This window comes from Ascaphus truei, chromosome 12, assembly GCF_040206685.1.
Source record: "Ascaphus truei isolate aAscTru1 chromosome 12, aAscTru1.hap1, whole genome shotgun sequence".
Taxonomy (NCBI): Eukaryota; Metazoa; Chordata; class Amphibia; order Anura; family Ascaphidae; genus Ascaphus; species Ascaphus truei.
The window spans coordinates 25467604-25487826 of NC_134494.1; the positions used below are offsets into that span (position 1 = coordinate 25467604).

Sequence of the window (20223 nt, forward strand, 5' to 3'; positions counted from 1 at the left end):
GTGCCATGTTAATCAGTGGCGGGGAGTGTTGGATAACGCATTCCAGTGTCGAAAAACGGCCCGTAGGGTTGCGTTGTAAAGAGTTGGATATGCCATTCGTTGTAAAGTGAAACGTTGGCTAGCGAGGACTACCTGTAGAGCCTGTTTCCTTAACCAAAGTTGCTACACCTAAAGTCTTATGTACAATGCATGTCTGCGATCAGTCTGCTTCATATCCTGGTATGCTAAATAATCCTCTACATGTCTGTTGGGACATTTATTTTGGTTAAATTGTCTGGTCTAGTGACGTGCTGAATTTATGTACGGTTAGAACCGTTGTACCCCAGCTCGAGGTCATTGCCCCTCTTTATGGCGGGGTCTGTGATCTTCTGTTATCACGGCCATTGTATACTGTTATAGCGTGATACTGAAGTAATAATCCCCTCAGAACAGGGCATTACTGGCCAATAATACCCTGGCTGGAAGAGTTGAAGGCCCGAGGCGAAGCCGAGGGACTTTAAACCAGCCAGGGCATTATTGGCCAGTAATGCCCTGTTCTGAGGGGATTATTACTATTATAGGCTATATGTAGACTTTTTTTTTAGTTACATAGATTTTTTTATTAAAATAAAATGAATCCACCTCTATATACTCTTACACTGCCACCCCCTCTGTGTACACACACACACAACACAGCAGATCTATATACACACACACACACACACACCAACTCTACACACACAAGCATACATACACACACTGGAGCTCTACACACAACACAGCACCTCTACACAGAACACAGCACCTCTACACACACAAACTGCTGCCACACACACACACACACACACATACAACAGCACAGCACACACAGCTGCTGCTACACTCATAAACGCTGCTGCTGCACACACACACACGCGCGCGCTTTGCAGACTTCCTCTCCCCCACCCCACCAATTCAACTGAATTTGCTCAGTTCACGAAGCAAGGGGGAGGAGTCAACCTGTGGCTGATACTTCTTAACCAATCCCCTGCCCTGTCTCAGCTGTTCTGAAAGCTGATTGGCTAGCTGGAAATAATCACATTGAAATCAACACTTTTCAAGCAGCTAAAATTCCGGGCATTACTGATTGAATAATGCCCTGAATTTTACTGCTTTAGCCTGTAATGTGTGTTAGCGGGAGCAATGAAGTCTGCTAGAGCTGTACAGGCATACCCCGGTTTAAGGACACTCACTTTAAGTACACTTGCGAGTAAGGACATATCGCCCAAAAGGCAAACGGCAGCTCGCGCATGCGCCTGTCAGCACGTCATGAACAGCAATACCGGCTCCCTACCTGTACCGAAGCTGTGCGCAAGCGGGGAGACTATAGAGACTGTTACACATGCGTTATTTACATCAGTTATGCACGTACATGACGATTGCTGTACAGAACATGCATCGATAAGTGGGGAAAAGGTAGTGCTTCACTTTAAGTACATTTTCGCTTTAGATACATCCTCCGGTCCCATTGCGAATGTTAATGTGGGGTATGCCTGTAATGCTTTTGATCTTAACTCCGTGAGCAGTGACCCTTGCAGCATTGATAGGGGGTTTGTTTCATATGAGTTTTTGTTTTGGACTTTTCCCAATACTGTGGTTCTTCTCTTGACCAGTGTATTCTTTTTTTTTTTTCCCTTCCAGAATCCAAAATGATTGAGAAACACGGAGGCTACAAATTCAATGCTCCTGTCGTGCCAAGTTCATTCAATTTTGGCGGCCCCGCCCCGGGAATGAATTGAGCTCTCTCTTCCTCTCCTGCTAACGTGTGACTGATTGTAGTGAGAAAAAAAAAGCAAAAAAAAAAAAAAAAAAGCTTGTGTTCCTCCCAGTAGTGTCTCCAGAACCGGTTCATGTTTCTCCAAAACTAATTATGACTTTGCAAAATGGACATCGGGAATCTGGGAAGTGTGAGACCTGATCATGCAACCTGGCACTGGGACAGCAAACAGAGGGTTTATTTTTTTTTTTTTAATTTTTTTTTTTTTTTTTTCCTTTTGAAGATAGTAAAGAGCTCAACTTCCAAGCTTCAAAAAAAATATATAAAACACCGAGGAAATCCTGAAGCCTGAGGGAATGCCATGAAGGCGGCTTTGTATTTTTTTTTTTTTTCCTGCAGAAAAATAAGACCGTAAATATGAGCAGCGGGACTATTAAAAAAATATAAAAAATAATAAAAAAAAAAAATCTTGCAGTACACACGAGGGCCAATTTACATTTTACTTCACCAGTTTTAGTGTACTAGTATATCCTCTTTCTTGCCCCCCCCCTTCTCCCGGATAGATGTACATTCTTTTATTGCAGAACAAGCTGAGGCAAGTGTATTAGCCTGGCGGAGGCTAACTGTTTTCCATTTCAGAATATACTTGATTTGTTCCTAATGTAGAATGTTGGACACTTGTAGCACTACACAACTGATTATTAAATATGTAAATGAACAGCACTTTTATATTGAAAGTAACCTGCTCGCCCTGTGTACAAATTGGCAACCAATTTGCTGTTTATACATGCGTATAAGGGATGAACTAGGGACCGTTTCAAGTTTAATTTAAAATAAACTAGCCGTTTTTGTACCTGGTGACTTTGTAAGGAAGTCGCCCCCCCTGGTTGTGACTTGAATTTGGTTCTGTAAAAAAGAGGTTAGTAATATTTCATTGCTGCTACAATTGGCAACACCCTCTGTGTCCTTTGTTTTTTCTTAAAGCTCTTGATGTACGAGTTAAATTTGGATACAAAACCCGTAATGTAAGCACGGAGATCAAACCATTCATCTTCAGCATGTAAAATTGGACACAAAGCTCTACTCTTAAAGAGTTTTGATTTGAAGTGTGTGGATGAAACATCTATTTATGCAATCTATTAAAAGAAATGAATTCGGCTAAATCTGCATGCCTCGGAGTACAATTTTTTTCTAACGTTTGTAAGGCAGCTGCTGGGGTATACATAGCCAACTCCAGTCCTCGAGCTGCCAACGGGTCAGGTTTTCAGGATATCCTGGCTTCAGCACAGGTGGCTCAGAGGCCTCAGTCAAAGACTGAGCCTCTGAGCCACCTGTGCTGAAGCGGGGAAATCCTGAACCGGACCTGTCTGCAACTCTTGAGGACTGGAGTTGGCTACCCCTGTTGTATGATATGCTGTTGTGTTTGCAGCAGAGGTTTACTCAATATGTTCAACACACGTCGGTGTCACGGTTCGCTTGTCTTCCAGCGTTTGCTCACGGGGCTCCTGCATTTTATGGGAGCCCAAAGTTGGCTATTGCACAAAACACAGACATGTGAGAGATCTGAGGACATAGAGATATATGCACTAAACTCAAAAGGGGAAGCCTTTAATAGAGGCTTAAATGCACATATTCGAACAAACTCGCCATACAATATTTTAAGCCCACCAGCTACTTTATTCATGGCTTATGGTTTTGTCCTAAGATTGCTGCAATCCTTTGTGAATATGAAAAAGAGAGAAAACCAGCGTACTGCAAAAGTGGGTCCCAAGCAAATGAATAGTAAAAATCTTCTTAATTTAATCCATCTAAAAGTGGAGGTTGCAATACAGACCGGCGCCTTAATGTCCAAAACTGAAATGAGTCCAAAGATGTGCTGCAGTGTCCAAAACGCTGATCCGGTAGAAGGACTGCAAACTCCACAACAGCACACGTGGTATCATGCAAGGGAGATAAAGAGAAAGATCATAGCGTGACACTGCAAACTAAAAACATATAACTCATACATACAAGACATACATGACTAACAACACTGACAGAGAGGCTGACAATAAAACAGAGATTTATTTAGACAATAACTAAAAACAGATGAAGCTTTGGAGCAGGTCTAGGATCCCGTGTGTAAAAACTGGAATCCTACTTACAGCAATCCAGAAGGGTTCAAGCGGTATGTGTGATATGCAGTTCTTATTCAGCTTCTCCTGGGCGCGTGGTGCTGCTATAATGGCCGCCGGCGCTTCCTCCGGTTACTCTCGGGCTCGGCGTCCCTGCAGGCCAAACCTCGCGAGATTTTTCGTCAGACGTGACGTCACTCGCTAGGTGGAGCTACTCGCCGCCGCTTACTGCTGTCTGCACGTCTACACCATTCGCTAGAGCTATAAATGGATGCTGTGATCTGCTCCTTTGATGCTCTCTTCCAAATGATCTCTAAAACACCCAACGCATTTTGTGCGCATGCGCACTCCCCCTGAAGAAGTGCGCATGCGCACGAAACGCGTTGGGTGTTTTAGAGATCATTTGGAAGAGAGCATCAAAGGAGCAGATCACAGCATCCATTTATAGCTCTAGCGAATGGTGTAGACGTGCAGACAGCAGTAAGCGGCGGCGAGTAGCTCCACCTAGCGAGTCACGTCTGACGAAAAATCTCGCGAGGTTTGGCCTGCAGGGACGCCGAGCCCGAGAGTAACCGGAGGAAGCGCCGGCGGCCATTATAGCAGCACCACGCGCCCAGGAGAAGCTGAATAAGAACTGCATATCACACATACCGCTTGAACCCTTCTGGATTGCTGTAAGTAGGATTCCAGTTTTTACACACGGGATCCTAGACCTGCTCCAAAGCTTCATCTGTTTTTAGTTATTGTCTAAATAAATCTCTGTTTTATTGTCAGCCTCTCTGTCAGTGTTGTTAGTCATGTATGTCTTGTATGTATGAGTTGTATGTTTTTAGTTTGTAGTGTCACGCTATGATCTTTCTCTTTATCTCCCTTGCATGATACCACGTGTGCTGTTGTGGAGTTTGCAGTCCTTCTACCGGATCAGCGTTTTGGACACTGCAGCACATCTTTGGACTCATTTCAGTTTTGGACATTAAGGCGCCGGTCTGTATTGCTATCTCTGTGTTTTTTCTAACTGTGTTTGGGTTAGGTTTTCCTGGCAGCCGTCCTGTAGTTAGTCACTTGTCACATTGTGTTTGTATTGTGTATATACACTCTATATATATTGTTAGCGCTGTTTACACCAATCTTTTTTCCTAAAAGTGGAGGTTAACACCTCCTACGCGTTTCGTGTAAACATACACTTTATCAAGGAGTATGCAACATCTATACACCACTGCCTTTATATACACATAATCATTTCCTATTTTCGCGCCAAAAAACTGACGTCATAAACACGCCCATAATGCGTGATGACGCGACTGACTCCCTGGGACCGCCCCTTGAGATCCTCGATAACCTCTAAGAGAGCATGTACTAATCCCCTCCTACCTTGCGTTCAGCCGTCTGGAGAAAGGGAGACCCGGTCGCGCTATGGGGATCATGGTCGTGGATCTCAGGGGGCGGACCCAGGGAGTCAGTCGCGTCATCACGCATTATGGACGTATTTATGACGTCAGGTTTTTGGCGTTAAAATAGGAAATGATTGTGTATATAAAGGCAGTGGTGTATAGATGTTGCATACTCCTTGATAGTGTATGTTTACACGAAACGCGTAGGAGGGTGTTAACCTCCACTTTCAGATGGATTAAATTAAGAAGATTTTTACTATTCATTTGCTTGGGACCCACTTTTGCAGTGCGCTGGTTTTCTCTCTTTTTCCTATTTGCTTCCAGAGACAAGCATCTCTCTGCCAGGCTGCACGCCTCTATAGGACATTGTATAAGGGGATTTGTGAGTGTTATTCATTATTCAATCCTTATTGTGAGTCCAGAAACCATCCCAATGAGAGCTTGATCTAGGTTATTTTAGCCTTTTTCTTGCCCTTCAGGGATTATTGGTTCTCTTGGGGACACTACTTCAATTCTCTCACATACCCTTATGTCCCATATTGTTCATTTGTTTATTACAATCATACAAGGGATCAAACGTTGAGCGCCTTTATCACTTCAATTTGTTACTTTGTGAATATGGTCAGTATTGATCAGAAATTAGGAGGCAAGACTGCTTTGATAAGATAAAGCACACCAATTGCATTAGGTCAATGCTTTGGTTTGTAAAAGGGTATTGCCGTTTTTACGTCAATATTTTGAATGAAAAGCTACTGTCCATTTACTAAAAATGATATAATTGCTTATTCTTTAAAACTATACATTGTAGATACTGGTGGTTGAGTTCGCAGTTCCACTTTGGACCACATTAGGTTTGTGATGCTTGTGAATTTTTCTTTAGGTCACAAGTGGGCCCATAAGTAGTTGTCTAACTGACCTGCAATATTAATAACCACAAATCATTTACTACCATCTCTAGATTTCTTTCAGAAAGGACATTAAATAGCAGCATCATTTTTTTGTTTTGCTTTAGCCCTCAAAGATGGCTTCATAATTAAAATAAAAGCTTGTGCGCTGCAGTTGAGTTTTGGAGAGATTTACTATCATCTGTTTGTGAATCCTAAAAACCTGGAGGTAAAACGCAGGATTAGGCTATATACATGGACACGTGATGGAGATGAGGCATTATGGCAGGAAGTTTGGCAGAATTGTCAACTTTATCAAAGAAATCAGGCGTGACCCTAAATATGGGTTTTATTTGTTTAAGGAACCTATGCAATAATGTGCGGCGGTAATCGGAAGCACAGCATAATCCCTTTTGCAGAGGTGTAAGGACATGTACCCCAGTTATACAATGTAAGCGTCCCTACGTGTTGCATGCATTTTGGCCGTGTATTTTGGTTATAAAAAAATCCGAAAGTAGGTTATTTGTAATAGCGAACGTATTGTACTTGAAATTTTAAAGGCCATGATTTGTCGATCAGTGGCTTCCAACCTTTCTTTGGTTAAGGAAGCCTAAGTGAAATTCTGAGAAACCCCCAACCATCCCTAATGGCGTATCCGTGATCTGGTGCATTGTAAATCCTTCTGTATTTGATACAATTTTCAAATGACCAGAAAATTGCAGGGAACCCTTTAGGTATGCCCGGGGAACCCAAGGGTTTTTAGAAACCCTGTTTGAAAAACACTGCGATAGATGTACGTCGCCAAGAGAGAAATTAGAAATACCCATTGATGTAACCAAAAAAGGAATCGTTTACCTTTCCATTACCAGTGAAGTAAAACATTGGAAAACTGGTTTCTTGAAAGTGACTAAACTGTATGCCATCTCTCAATAGTAACTTTCCACACTTGGATCATGTGCTCTTAAGAGCTTGTTTTCTGTAGGACCTCTCTATCTAGAGATTTTTAACTAGAGAAAAGGCATGACCTATGAAATGCAGAAATAGTCAGGTCACCTATTAAAGCTTCCTCTCGTTTATTACCCTCAAAGGGGCAAGTCCTTCTTTGGACCAATGTGAACTAATGCTTTAACCCAGGGGTGTCCCAACAGTTCAGGTTTTAATATGGTGGTAAATTGTTTTGACCGAGAAACTCCTGTGCTGAAGTTAGGATATCCTTAAAGCCTGGCCTGTTTTGGCTCTTGAGGACTAGGTTTGACACTGCTGCTGTATCCCTCTGGGTGCCCCAAGATGTAGCCACTACATCATGGGGTCTGGAACTCCAGGGCCCACAATACTTGTCTGAGTCACGCCTTGAGTGCTAGTTTTGTAGGGGGAGTCACTTTCCTGCTCAGGTTCTGTTTACAGGTTAAGGGTCGCTAGTCACAACTTCCCGGAGTGATACTCTGTTGCTGTGGCTAAGAGGTTACTGTTAGGCGATTAATTATTTTACCCAAATCTGACACCTATTCGTACTTATCAAACATTTTATTTATTTTTTAAACTCGCCTGAAATTTGGAAGGACTTTATTTTCACCAAAGTATTCTCTCTGGTCTGTCCCAGTTCAGCAAATGCTTGCATAGCAAGAGCCTTCTTTACTCTATCCCTCTCCTAATATTTATTGGTTCTCTGATCAGGACAAGGTGGTATAAGTGTGAAGAAAACAAATGATTGACATGCATTTCCACATTCAGATGCCCCTAAGAAATGTAACATCAATTTCAAAATGATGCAATGAGCCAGGCTTTTTTAATTTATTTATGGATCCTTATCTGATTTAGATTTGTTTAAGCAAGTCAAACTATTAAAATTCTTTACAAAAGATGCATTCTTGGCTGTCTATGCGAGATTTCACCTTCAGACTTCAATTGGATCCCACTTATAGGCGATTGAAAACCTGCCTTGTACAGTCATGAACTGACCTGTTCTGGTGTTGTTGCCTGCTCACATCTGTTGCAGGGTATAATGGTAGATTTAAAAAGTTACGTTTGAAGCAAACGCAGCTTTACAAGCAGTAGGCAGATAAAGGTTCTTAAGAATGTGGGAGGAGGGTGAAAGGTGCATAAGGGGGGGGGGGGGGGGGGAAGAGATGCTGGGAGGCATCTGGGCAGCAGGGGAAGGTTTTACGGCCAAGTGGGAAAAGGAATGAAATATGGGATACTGGAAATGAAGAGGGTAGCCGTTAGACAGGGAGTACAATGACAGTGTTACAATTTTGATAGTTCTGCAAGGTGGTCAGTCATTTATTTACCAAATAAAGCCATGATTGTTATGGTCTTTCAAGCAGTCTATAGCATGTTTCAGTAAGTTGGTGTCATAACACTGGTCTTTTATTTGTAACTGTGGTTCCAGCAGATCAATGATCTGAATCGTGTAGGTTGTGATCATCTTGTCGGAAAATAAAAACACGTTATTTTCTCTTTGGCCCCTATTCAGTGGTATGAAGCATACAAAGCAAGTGCTTAACAGGAGTCAGATCATTGCAATTGGGATGTCCTAGTATAGCTTACCAAAAAGTGGCTACAAATAAATATATGGCAGATAAAGGGACATGTTGGGCCACAGAGATGGTCTAATAGCTGTTCCTTGCAAATACTACATTTTCAATGAAACCGTTACTGACCTTCCCCTCAACATATCTTTTTATATAGGCACAAAGCATGACATTGGGGGTACTCTTGTGAATACGTAATAAATACATGTATTAAGCCTTGTGCAAGGGCAAGGAGTCTGAAGTGCATTGCATAGCCGCATCAATAAGTAGAGCAATTATCTGTCAGGTTCTCATGTTAGGATTTTGTTAACGACAATTATACCCTAGATTTGCAAACTACTGGGTGGTGTGATGTGGGACCATTTATGCACATTTCTTGTTCGGTAAAAATTATAAAAGCATAACTGAATTGTGAATCTTATGCATTTACGGTTCTTGTGTTTCTAAATAGTAATTCATCCCTTTACAATCCCAGAAGTGATCCTCTGACTCAGCTGCCCAAATAACTGATGAAGTGTGCCATTTTTAAAAACTCACTTTTAGGTTGTAAAAAAAAAGTGCAATTTAGTGCTTGTGTGAACAATATTATACAGTGATACAAACAGTAGAACAAAACCTGTGATAGTCTCTGATGGAGGTAGTCCTTAAGCTGCCTGGGAAGTTGGTCCGGTATCTTCCAACCAGATGAGAAGATTGTGTAGAATAACCTCCTATGGCGCTGAGGATTGGAAACGGAATAGAGTCTTGTGCAATGGTTTTCTTCTTGTACTAGGAACCTCAGAGAGGGAGACAAGAGATAAACAGAGAACACCACAATAGTGTATTACCCTTGGGACAATAGTGGATATGGTATAAAGAGCATTTATTGGTTAAAACAATTGTTACTACAATTGAAGTAAAACATGATATATGCTAATAAACAGTTGATCAATCTCCTGCTGAGTAAATGAGAAAAACTCCCAAGCGCTTGTGCTTAAGGAAGCTATGTTGCTCCGCCGTTGGTAAAAACTGAAATCCTACTCACCGTCCACGAGTAGGACATGTGCAATGGTTCGGGGTCTTTTGCCAGGAAAAACCGCTAGCCGTGGGGTGCAGAACGTCTGTTCGTGCGGGGAGGTCTCCTGCAATTCTCGTGGTCTCGTTGCCAACAGAGTTTCTTCCAAACGTCTCCTCCGCTGACGTCACCGCCTGGTAAGCACAGCTACGGTGTCCCTGGATGGCCACAAACCTTCCTACGCGTTTCTGACGAAGAAACCCATCAATTGGAGTTTCGAAACGCGTAGGAAGGTTTGTGGCCATCCAGGGACACCGTAGCTGTGCTTACCAGGCGGTGACGTCAGCGGAGGAGACGTTTGGAAGAAACTGTTGGCAACGAGACCACGAGAATTGCAGGAGACCTCCCCGCACGAACAGACGTTCTGCACCCCACGGCTAGCGGTTTTTCCTGGCAAAAGACCCAGAACCATTGCACATGTCCTACTCATGGACGGTGAGTAGGATTTCAGTTTTTACCAACGGCGGAGCAACATAGCTTCCTTAAGCACAAGCGCTTGGGAGTTTTTCTCATTTACTCAGCAGGAGATTGATCAACTGTTTATTAGCATATATCATGTTTTACTGCAATTGTAGTAACAATTGTTTTAACCAATAAATGCTCTTTATACCATATCCACTATTGTCCCAAGGGTAATACACTATTGTGGTGTTCTCTGTTTATCTCTTGTCTCCCTCTCTGAGGTTCCTAGTACAAGAAGAAAACCATTGCACAAGACTATTCCGTTTCCAATCCTCACTTTTAGGTTCGGTTTAATGTCAATCTATATGGTGCAGAAGTTATAGATCCTGTCAAAATGTTGACATTTTTTTTTAAAAATGTATCTCAAATTATATTGCAACCTTTGTATGCAAATGTTTTCTGGTTGAAGACCCCTGCATTACACCATTAAGCCCCAGCTGCGTAATATCACTCGGTCCCGACGAAGGTGTGACTGAACAACAATGTTGAATAAATTTGTTTATTATTATTACTTATAATAAATACACCAGTATTCATGTACATCCCGAGTCTGGTGTCTTCATTCTGGATTTGAGTGTGGGTCCATGTGCAATGCCTCTTTATAGTCAAGCATTAACCTTTTTGGGGGAGGGGGGGGGTTGGGGTGTAAGAGAGAACCATCAATAGGTTTATTACCCCCTCCCCAGGCCTTGCCGTTGTGCTTACATAGTGCTATCGTACGCAGCACTTTACAACATGACGAGGTCAATAATGGGAATGACAAACATAACAAACCATGGGGATAAATGCACCAGGCAAAAGACCCTTCCCCAAAGAGCTTACAATCTAAGTGTATTATTATTATTGCCCACCCAAGGCCTTGTAGTAGGGATGTAGTCACATTCCCCTCATAATCCAGGTGGTGATCACTCACCTTGGGGCACTAGTCAAGGCAGAGGTGCCTGGTTTATGTTAGTTGCATTTACTGGACTCTTGCCCCCTTACATGTCTGCTGAGCATCCCTATGCCCTGCAATGAAACCCCATGCGGGAGGAAGGATAGCACAGCAAGACACACGCAGTCACACAATGACCGGTGATATGTTACAAGCTCGCCAGTCCCGCCTCGTTGAATTCCGTTCCCAAACCGCCGTCTCTCTATCACACGCGCACACATAAAATGGCGGCCTCGGCCCCCCAGCGACACTCCAGCCAGGCGGAGCCTCGCGTCACCCCTGCAGCCCCGCCACCCAATCCCCACCTGCGGAGCGCTACCCCGCAGCCAATCAGCGTGCCACATCCCCCCCAACCGCTCGCTGGGGGAAAGGCGGGACAACAGCCTCCTCTGCGGGGGCCCTGCAACCTGCATAACGTATAACCCCAACTCCCCCCTCCCACCAATCCGGAGCCAGCGATGTGCACGGATTGGCCAATCGGGAGGCAGAGTGGCGCTGCCGAGCCCCGCCCCCCTGCCGCGCGTTATGTGACTATCCCTGTTGCGGGGCTCGCCCCCCCCTCCTCCGCAGCCGTTTCCTGCCCTGGTGCATGGCGGTCGGACGAAGGAATTGTTGGAAAATTTCTCGGAGGTTGGTATATAAATGTGTGTTTTTTACCCAGTATGCCTTATTTCTAACCGCCGCCTCCAGGAGCGGGGGAGAGTCCGGGGAGCTCGGGCGGGAGAGGGGGCCCGGGTAACAGGCCGGCTTCCCCTCTCCCCGCCTGACAAACATCTCCCGGGCTCTTACTCCAGATTCAAAAAAACTCATCTGCGGCTGGGTGCGGGATCCGGAGCCCGGCGTCCCCCTCCGCGCCCAGGCTGCGGCCTTCCCTCCGCCTGAGGCCTTCCCCTGCAGGCCGCCGCGGCCCTGTCCCCCCCTCACGTGAAACACTTTGCAGTGTGTGATCACTTGCTTGTCACCTTCATCACGGCAGCTGGTGGCGCGGTACCGCAGGGCGGTGTTAGTCTCACACACACGAGTACAGTATATATATATTTATTTGTGGAGCGCGGTGCAGGACGTTGATACCATAAGGGGCGAGCAGAGAGACAACCGAGACAATAGGAAAGGAAATCCCTGCCCCATAGAATTTACTGTTGTGATATTTATAAGACCCCCCCCCCCCTATGTTAGTATACATATAATGTGAACAATTGTTATGCAAAACATGCATAGTGTGTGTGTATATGTGTATATAGAGAGAACGGTATCGACTTTGTATTTGATTATTAAGCTCGGCTAACACGGTACAGATACCTCTACATATACACACACACACATATACACTCGCGCACACACACATATTATGTCTGAAGCACTTATTCCCATGACCTGTTATTTATATTATTTGTTATTTATATGATTACATGTGTAGTACTACTGTGAAGCGCTATGTACATCAATGACGCTATACAAATAAAGAAATAATATATATATATATATATCCAATAAAGAATATCACTTGTGAGCACATTCACATGTCTCAGACAGGTCTGCACCCCTGCCTTTCAACCATTATCACCTAGCATACAGTGCTCCCACTGCAGCAAGGGATTCTGGGAAATTACATGCAAATGAGCACACAATGTGTCACCTTTTGCCTGGAATATCCATACACATGGAGCCCATTTAAGCAGATGCATCGCTGTTCATATAGCTTTTAAGCACAGCATGGGACTAGCAAAGCAAGACAAAGCCACTCACAGACACGTTTCAACCTTGATAGGTATCATCAGAGTGAGGTTGGTTTATACTTGCTTTGCAATATTTTTAGGATATATGCTAACGGTGGAGGTTTTTTGTTGCCTTTTTCACCCACCATAACTTATAATGTTATGGTAAACCTACCCAGCCTAGAAATATTGCAAAGCAAGTATAAACCAACCTCACACTGATGATACCCATCAAGGTTGAAACATGTCTGTGAGTGGTTTTGACTTGCTTTGCTAGTCCCATGCTGTGCTTAAAAGCTGTGTGAACACGTTTGTGTGTAAGTGTGCGCGTGTGTGTGTATATATATATATATATACACATATATATATACACGTGTGTGTGTGTGTGTGTGTGTGTGTGTGTGTATCTTTACCGTGTTAGCTGAGCTTAATAATCAAAAACAAATAGTCGTTACCGTTACACACACACACATATATATATATATACATATATACAGTGGTTGACAAATCACCAAAAAATCTACTCGCCACACAAAAAAATCTACTCGCCACCTAGTACCAAACTTGTGCTGCTTGGGCCAATATTTACTCGCCCGGGGGTTAAATCCACTCGCCCGGGGCGAGCAAATGTATAGGTTTGTCGAACACTGCATATATATATATATATATATATACATATATTTTTTTTTGTTTGTGTGTGCATATATATATATATATATATATATATATATATATATATATATATATATATATATTGCCCTGAGGAAGGTCCCTCTACGAGGACCGAAACGTTGGCGGCCCTGTGTTCACAATACACATCTTTTGTATTACTGCTGCGGTGTGCTGTCTTTTTGTCATCAGGATTCTCCTGGTTACTACAAGTCTATATATATATATATACACATAAATATATATTTTTTGTTTGTGTGTGTATATATATATATATATATATATATATATATATATATATACACACACATACATACACACTTACTGTACATACACACATTTTTGTGTGTGTATATACATACATAGGGCGAGAGAGACACAGGTGCGCATGTCTATATATTATTATCAGTATCTGCATCTTCAGCACTTGTGAATCCAATGCTGGAAGAAGGCTTCCCCAATGATCTTCCAGGTACAGTGGTTGCAGACCTCTTTTTCTAGAGACAGAAGTTAGCCTAAAGCTAACACAAGAACCCCAATTGCTGCACTCAAAGTGTGATATGATTACCGTAATGATAGGTTTGTACAATAACCCACCTCTTTTTCTCTATGTTGCTCCAACAAGTTTTCTGATTTCAGCCTCCCATCTTTCTTTTGGCGGTCGTCTTGGTCTTTTTATCTTTCTTTTAATCCAGTCGAGTACAATCTTTGCCCAACTATGGTCATTTCTTATGATATGTACGGCCCAGTTCCATGTTAATTTATACACACTTGTGATGAATTCACAGACTTTTGTTTGGTTTCATTCTTTTTCCTGTCTTGAGTAACACCCATCAGGCCGCGTCCATGGTCGGCGAGACCGCGTGACCAATTATAGGTGCCTCTATGAGGCTGTCTTTAGAGCGCGCTATTGTGCGCACCCGTCGGAGCTCAAAAGCGCGCGAAATAGGAGACAAAATGAACTGATTTATCAAGCAACGGACGGGCCACGTGAGCGGTTCGCCTAATGAGGACGAACCAGCTCCATGACATCACGGACACGCCCCCGGCCCCCCCATCGCGTCTACCCAGGCCACACGTCGCTGCAGCTAACCCGCGGGTGATGTCGCGCACGTTCGCAAGCAAGTACTCACCATGGACCGAGTCTCATACATCTCCATACTTCTTTGTATTGTCTGAAGCTTCTGAACTATCTTTGCATTTGGGTTTCATGTTTCACATCCATAAGTGAGCACAGGCAGAATACACTGCTTGAAAACTTTCCTCTTGAGGCACCGTGGAAGGTTCCCTTAAAATATTGTCTTGTTTCTTCCAAATGCATGCCATCCCATCTTCATCCTCCTATTGATTTCATTCGAAAAGGTTCTCATCCATTGCTATTTGCCGGCCAAGGTAGTCTTCGACTTCTAGTTCTATTCCATTTATTTCAATATTTGCAAACTTGACACATTTGTTCAAACATCACTTTAATCCTGTTATATTCATACGGAGGCCCACATTCTTACTTGCTTCGGAGAGTTCTCCAATTTTGTTGCTATATGTCTTCTGGAATTGTGGCAAAAATAACAATGTCACCTGCAAATCGTAGGTAACTCAAATATTCACCATTGATCTTGGTTCCCAGTCTAATGTCTTGAACAATTCTTCAAGTGTTGCAGTGAAAAGATTTGGTGACATGGTGTCTCCCTGTTGTACTCCCTTGCTGATCATTACCTTGCTTGTATATTCATGTAATCTAATGGTTGATGTGGTATTCTCGTAAATGTTCTTTATAATATCAATGTACGCTTCTTCAACATTGTCGACTTGGTGCATCTAGAATTGTTGAAGTGTAGACAGAATCAAATGCTTTTTCGTAATCTAGAAATCCTAAACCTGAGTGGTAGATCGAATTCATTGCGGAAACACACTTGTTCTCTAGACAGGGCAAAATTCTGGGTCTGTTGCATTTGATTAGTGAGTATCTTTGTAAAAAATCGTCTAAATTATTGGAAGTAGACTTATTGGTCTTTAGTTCTTGAGGTCTTCATTTTCTCCTTTTGTTGTGGATGAGGATAATTATAGCATTACTCCTTTGTTCTGTAATGTTCCCGTTCTTCAAGTAGCATGTAAACAGTTTAGCAAGGATTTTTTTTCTACTTCTTAACCAGCTTCTTTCAAGATTTCAGTTGTAATTCCATCTTCCCGGGGAGGCTTCCTATTCTGCATGGATTTAATTGCTTTTGGCACTTCTGGAAGGATGCATGGCACATCATTGGTGGTTACTCCTCACTTGTCCTCTGCTGGATTATGCCTTGTGTTATCTGTGTTCGCGTATAATTTCAGGTAGAAGTCTTCAACTCTCTTTTTATTATAAGTGCACAGTCCTTTATTGTTGATCCATTGTCTTGTTTGAGTGCAATGGTTTGCTTCTTTCCAACCTTAAATTGGTGCATTGTTATCTTCAATAGTCTTCCTCATCGCAGTTATATTTTCTTCCATCTTCAATTATACGTTTGCGGATTGTCTTGCACAGCTCTGCATATTCAATTCTTTTTCTTGCGTCTTGGGATTGCTTCATTTCTTGTTTCCTAATTAATTGTTTTGTCTCATCAGATAATTTCTTACCCTGTTTTTTTTGTTAGTGATTCCTACAATCTTCAAAAGTTCTTAATAATCGTTTATTAAAGTGTACCCATGCATTTATTTTTAACAATATTTGTATGTGTGTATATATATATATATATATATATATATATATATATATATATAATATATATATATATAATATATATATATATATTTACAAAAAAAAAGGGGGATGGGTGGTTAGGTGGGTACAGAAAGAAAAAGGGTATGGGGGGGTGGGAAGGGGTACCAGTAACATTTCACTTGCAGCTCAAGGTGAATCATGGAATTAAATTGTTTTCACCCCAGTACAAATCAACAATTGCAGTTGCTATACAGTATAATTATATAGCAGAGTCTAGTGTCAATCCCCACTCCTGTCCCGATGCATTTTGAGCACACTGAAACGATTTTTCAGTTCTAGTTTACATTTTCTGCTGTTATTCTTGAGGTTATTGATGTTGATTGCTTTAGTCTTCGGCTTAATCAGTTTTCTTCTTTCCAACTTTGCATTCAGATGTGATCTGTGATTACTCCTTGTGTCAAAACGGTTAAGGATTGTGTGGTCTTCAATCACATGTTTCTTGTTGGTTAGGATATAGTCAAATTCATGCCTGATTGCATTGGGTCCATTCCATGTCCATTTTCTATTTGGATTATTCTTGAAGAATTAATTCATAATGTAGTAGTTTTCATATTCTGCAAATTCTACCAATCTGTCCCTACGTTCATTCCTATTGCCGTAACCATACTTACTTACCAACTGTTGCTTCGCCATTCTGATGGGCACCAATCTTTGCATTGAAATCTCTCAACGAGCTTGAAGTGACAATTTCCATTGTTAGATTGGTTGATTTCATGGTAGAAGTCTTCCACTTCATTGTCTGTTTAACTTCCGGGGATTCTTAGCACCCTCTGCCTTCATGCCTTTTTCCTGAACGCTGTCAAGCCCAGGGACAATCCTGCCTCCGTAAAATGAGGGCCATTGCTTTTTGGTGTATTTTATATGTGGCTGTTAAGACCTTACTTGCCTTGCTACACTCATTTACATGTTGGCAAGTATCTTTCCCACTTTAGCCAGGTATATTGTTCAAGCTTTCATAGTAAGGTTAAACCTTCCAGCACAAGTGCCACTATGCCTGCCTGAACACCTGTTGCCACCTACTATATATATAAACCAATAAAGGTGATGAAGAAACCTTTATTGGTTTCGAAACACGTTGGAAAGTCATTATCACGTTGAGATCCCTGTGATCAAAGGACATCCCGTTCCTCTCTGATATTGCCGATACCCGGAAGAACCGGGATGCGCGGCCGACGACATACTGAGTCGCGGTGTGGTGACGTCATTGACGGCCGGACGGGAGGTCTATCCTCCGAGCACCAGAGTTTTTACATTCTCCTCACTAAAGGGTTTCCTTCCCTTCACCAGCAGCACGTCTGCACTTCTTGGGACATTCGAGCAAGCAGCCATTCCACTGACTTGTTCCTGGGTAATATCCCTGGACATTAGTGTGACGATCCTGGACCTACCTTACCTTGTGACATCTTGCTGGAGAGATCTGGTCTTGCTGGTTGGCGCTTGGGTAACAATATCCCTTTAAAGGCTGGTTTAATTTTGATTTGATGTACGCAGATTACCTACCTTTTATCTTGTTCATCCAATAATATTTTATTTAATGCACTATGAGCGTTGTGCACTGTTTTTTGTTTTTTTAGCAATAGGGCCCAAAGTCATGCAGTAGCTGCAAAGGCAAACAAGATCTTATCTTGCATCGAACGGCAATGGATGGAAGGGAAATAATCATAATGATGCCCCTTTAAAAAGCATTAGTAAGACCTCACCTGGAATATGGAGTACAATTTTGGGCACCAATCCTAAGAAAAGACATTATGGAACTAGAGAGTGCAGAGAAGAGCCACCAAATTAATAAAGGGGATGGACAATATAACTTATGAGGAGAGGCTAGCTCAGGGGTGGGCAACCTATTTTTCAATGTAGCCACAGGTGTGGCGAATTAGAAGTGAAAATAGCCACACCATGTAAAAATTGAGGTATTATGTTGTGCATGCGAAAATTTTAAACATCACACACTGTTTGAACAAGTTTATAAATTCTCACACCGCAACCCCCCTCATCCTCTCACCCCCCCTCCTCCTCTCACCCCCTCTTCATCCTCCTCTCACGCCACCACCACTACCCTCCTCATTGTCATCACCTCCCGCCTCATCACTATCTCATTTAACCCCCATCATCATCATCTCCCCCCAGCACCCTTGATTTCCCCCCAGCACCCTAGATCTCCCTTCAGCAGTCCCCCTCATCATCAAGCACAACCCTCCCCCCCCCCCCATCCTATGCGTAGGGCGCATAGGAGGATGTATAACGCCCGGGCGTAGGGCAGGGGAACTGTGATGACGGGAGAGGGTAACTCCGCAGTAGCAGTGGGGGCAGGGTGGGTGCCGGTGTGGGCAGGCTTGGTGCAGCTGTGGGGGAGGGGGTGGTCTGGGCAGCATGGGAGGGCAGCATGGGAGGGGATGATGTGGGCAGCATGGGAGGGGATGATGAGGGCAGCGTGGGAGGGAACGAGGAGGGCAGCGTGAGGGGGGATGATGAGGGCAGCGTGAGGGGGGATGAAGAGGGCAGCGCGAGAGGGGATGATGAGGGCAGCGCGAGGGGATGATGAGGGCAGCGCGAGAGGGGATGATGAGGGCAGCGCGAGGGGATGATGAGGGCAGCACGAGAGGGGAGGGTCAGGGCAGCGTGAGAGGGGAGGATCAGGGCAGTCTGGGGAGGAGATCTGGGCAGCCTGAGAGGGGGTGGTCTGGGAGCATGAAGGCAGCACGAGTGGGGATATGGCAGCAGGAGAGGGCATCAGGGGGGGATGGGGGTACCTGGGCATCAGGGGGGGGGGTATCCTAAGCCGGGTGGTGGGGGCTTATGCAGGCTGTGGGAGTTTAAAGAGGCTGTGGTGGGGGCTGCTCCCCGGCTCATGGTGGAGCGGATCAGTGCAGCCGAAGTCACTCTCAACCCCCTGACAGTGGCTGGAGCCGGCTGGCTTCTCCCTCCCAGCACAGCTGAGGAGCAGGCACCGGAGTGAGGCTGAAGAGTTTCCTCTCTGTGCTGCTTCTCCTGTCCCTGTGGCTTCCGGTGCAGTAAGAAGCAGGGGGGAAAGGAGGGGGGGGGGAAGAGGAGAGAGAGCTTCCTCTCCGTGCTGCTGCTGCTTCTCCTCTTGTCCCTGTGGCTGCCAGTGCAGTAAGAAGCAGGAGGGAAAGGGGGGAGAAGAGAGAGCTTCCTCTCCGTGCTGCTTCTCCTGTCCCTGTGGCTGCCGGTGCAGTAAGAAGCAGGGGGGGGGGGGGGAGGAGAGAGAGCTTCCTCTCCTTGCTACTTCTCTTGTCCCTGTGGCTGCCGGTGCAGTAAGAAGCAGGGGGGGGGGAGGAGAGAGAGCTTCCTCTCCGTGCTACTTCTCTTGTCCCTGTGGCTGCCGGTGCAGTAAGAAGCAGGGGGGGGGGGGGGAGGAGAGAGAGCTTCCTCTCCGTGCTACTTCTCTTGTCCCTGTGGCTGCCGGTGCAATAAGAAGCAGGGGGGAGGAGAGAGAGCTTCCTCTCTGTGCTGCTTCTCCTGTTCCTGTGGCCGCCAGTGCAGTAAGAAGCAAGGGGGGGCTCTGTTCGCCACAGTTTCACTGCCAATTCGCCACAAGTGGCGAATGGCGACAGGGTTGCCCAACCTGGGGCTTGCTAAATTACTTTTATTTACATTGGAAAAGAGGCGTCTAAGAGGGGATATGATAACTATATACAAATATATTCGGGGACAATACAAGGAGCTTTCAAAAGAACTATTCATCCCACGGGCAGTACTAAGGACTGGGTCTATCCCTTAAAGTTGGAGGAAAGGAGATTTCACCGGCAATAAAGGAAAGGGTTCTTTACAGTAAGGGCAGTTAAAATGTGTAATTCATTACCCATGGTGACTGTGATGGCAGATACAATAGATTTGTTCAAAAAAAGGTTGGACATCTTTTTAGATAGGAACGGTATACAGGGATATACCAAATAAGTATACATGGGATGGATGTTGATCCAGGGATTAATCCGATTGCCAATTCTTGGAGTCAGGAAGGAAT

At 44.0% G+C, this 20223-nt stretch overlaps 2 protein-coding genes across 10 annotated transcripts in view; both read left to right on the plus strand.

Annotated features, from left to right (window-relative positions):
• The window catches only part of IPO7 (importin 7), a 41484-nt gene extending 38586 nt beyond the window's left edge, over positions 1-2898 (plus strand). Inside the window, exon 25 of the mRNA XM_075567069.1 lies at positions 1660-2898. Coding sequence (XP_075423184.1) covers positions 1660-1757 — 98 coding nt within the window. The 3' untranslated portion in view covers positions 1758-2898. The remainder of the gene's footprint in view (positions 1-1659) is intronic.
• An 8714-nt stretch (positions 2899-11612) lies between these two features.
• The window catches only part of ZNF143 (zinc finger protein 143), a 60321-nt gene continuing 51710 nt past the window's right edge, over positions 11613-20223 (plus strand). For all 9 annotated transcript variants that reach the window (XM_075567070.1, XM_075567072.1, XM_075567073.1 and 6 more), the window contains exon 1: positions 11613-11735. The gene's annotated coding sequence lies outside the window, so the exon portion shown is untranslated. The remainder of the gene's footprint in view (positions 11736-20223) is intronic.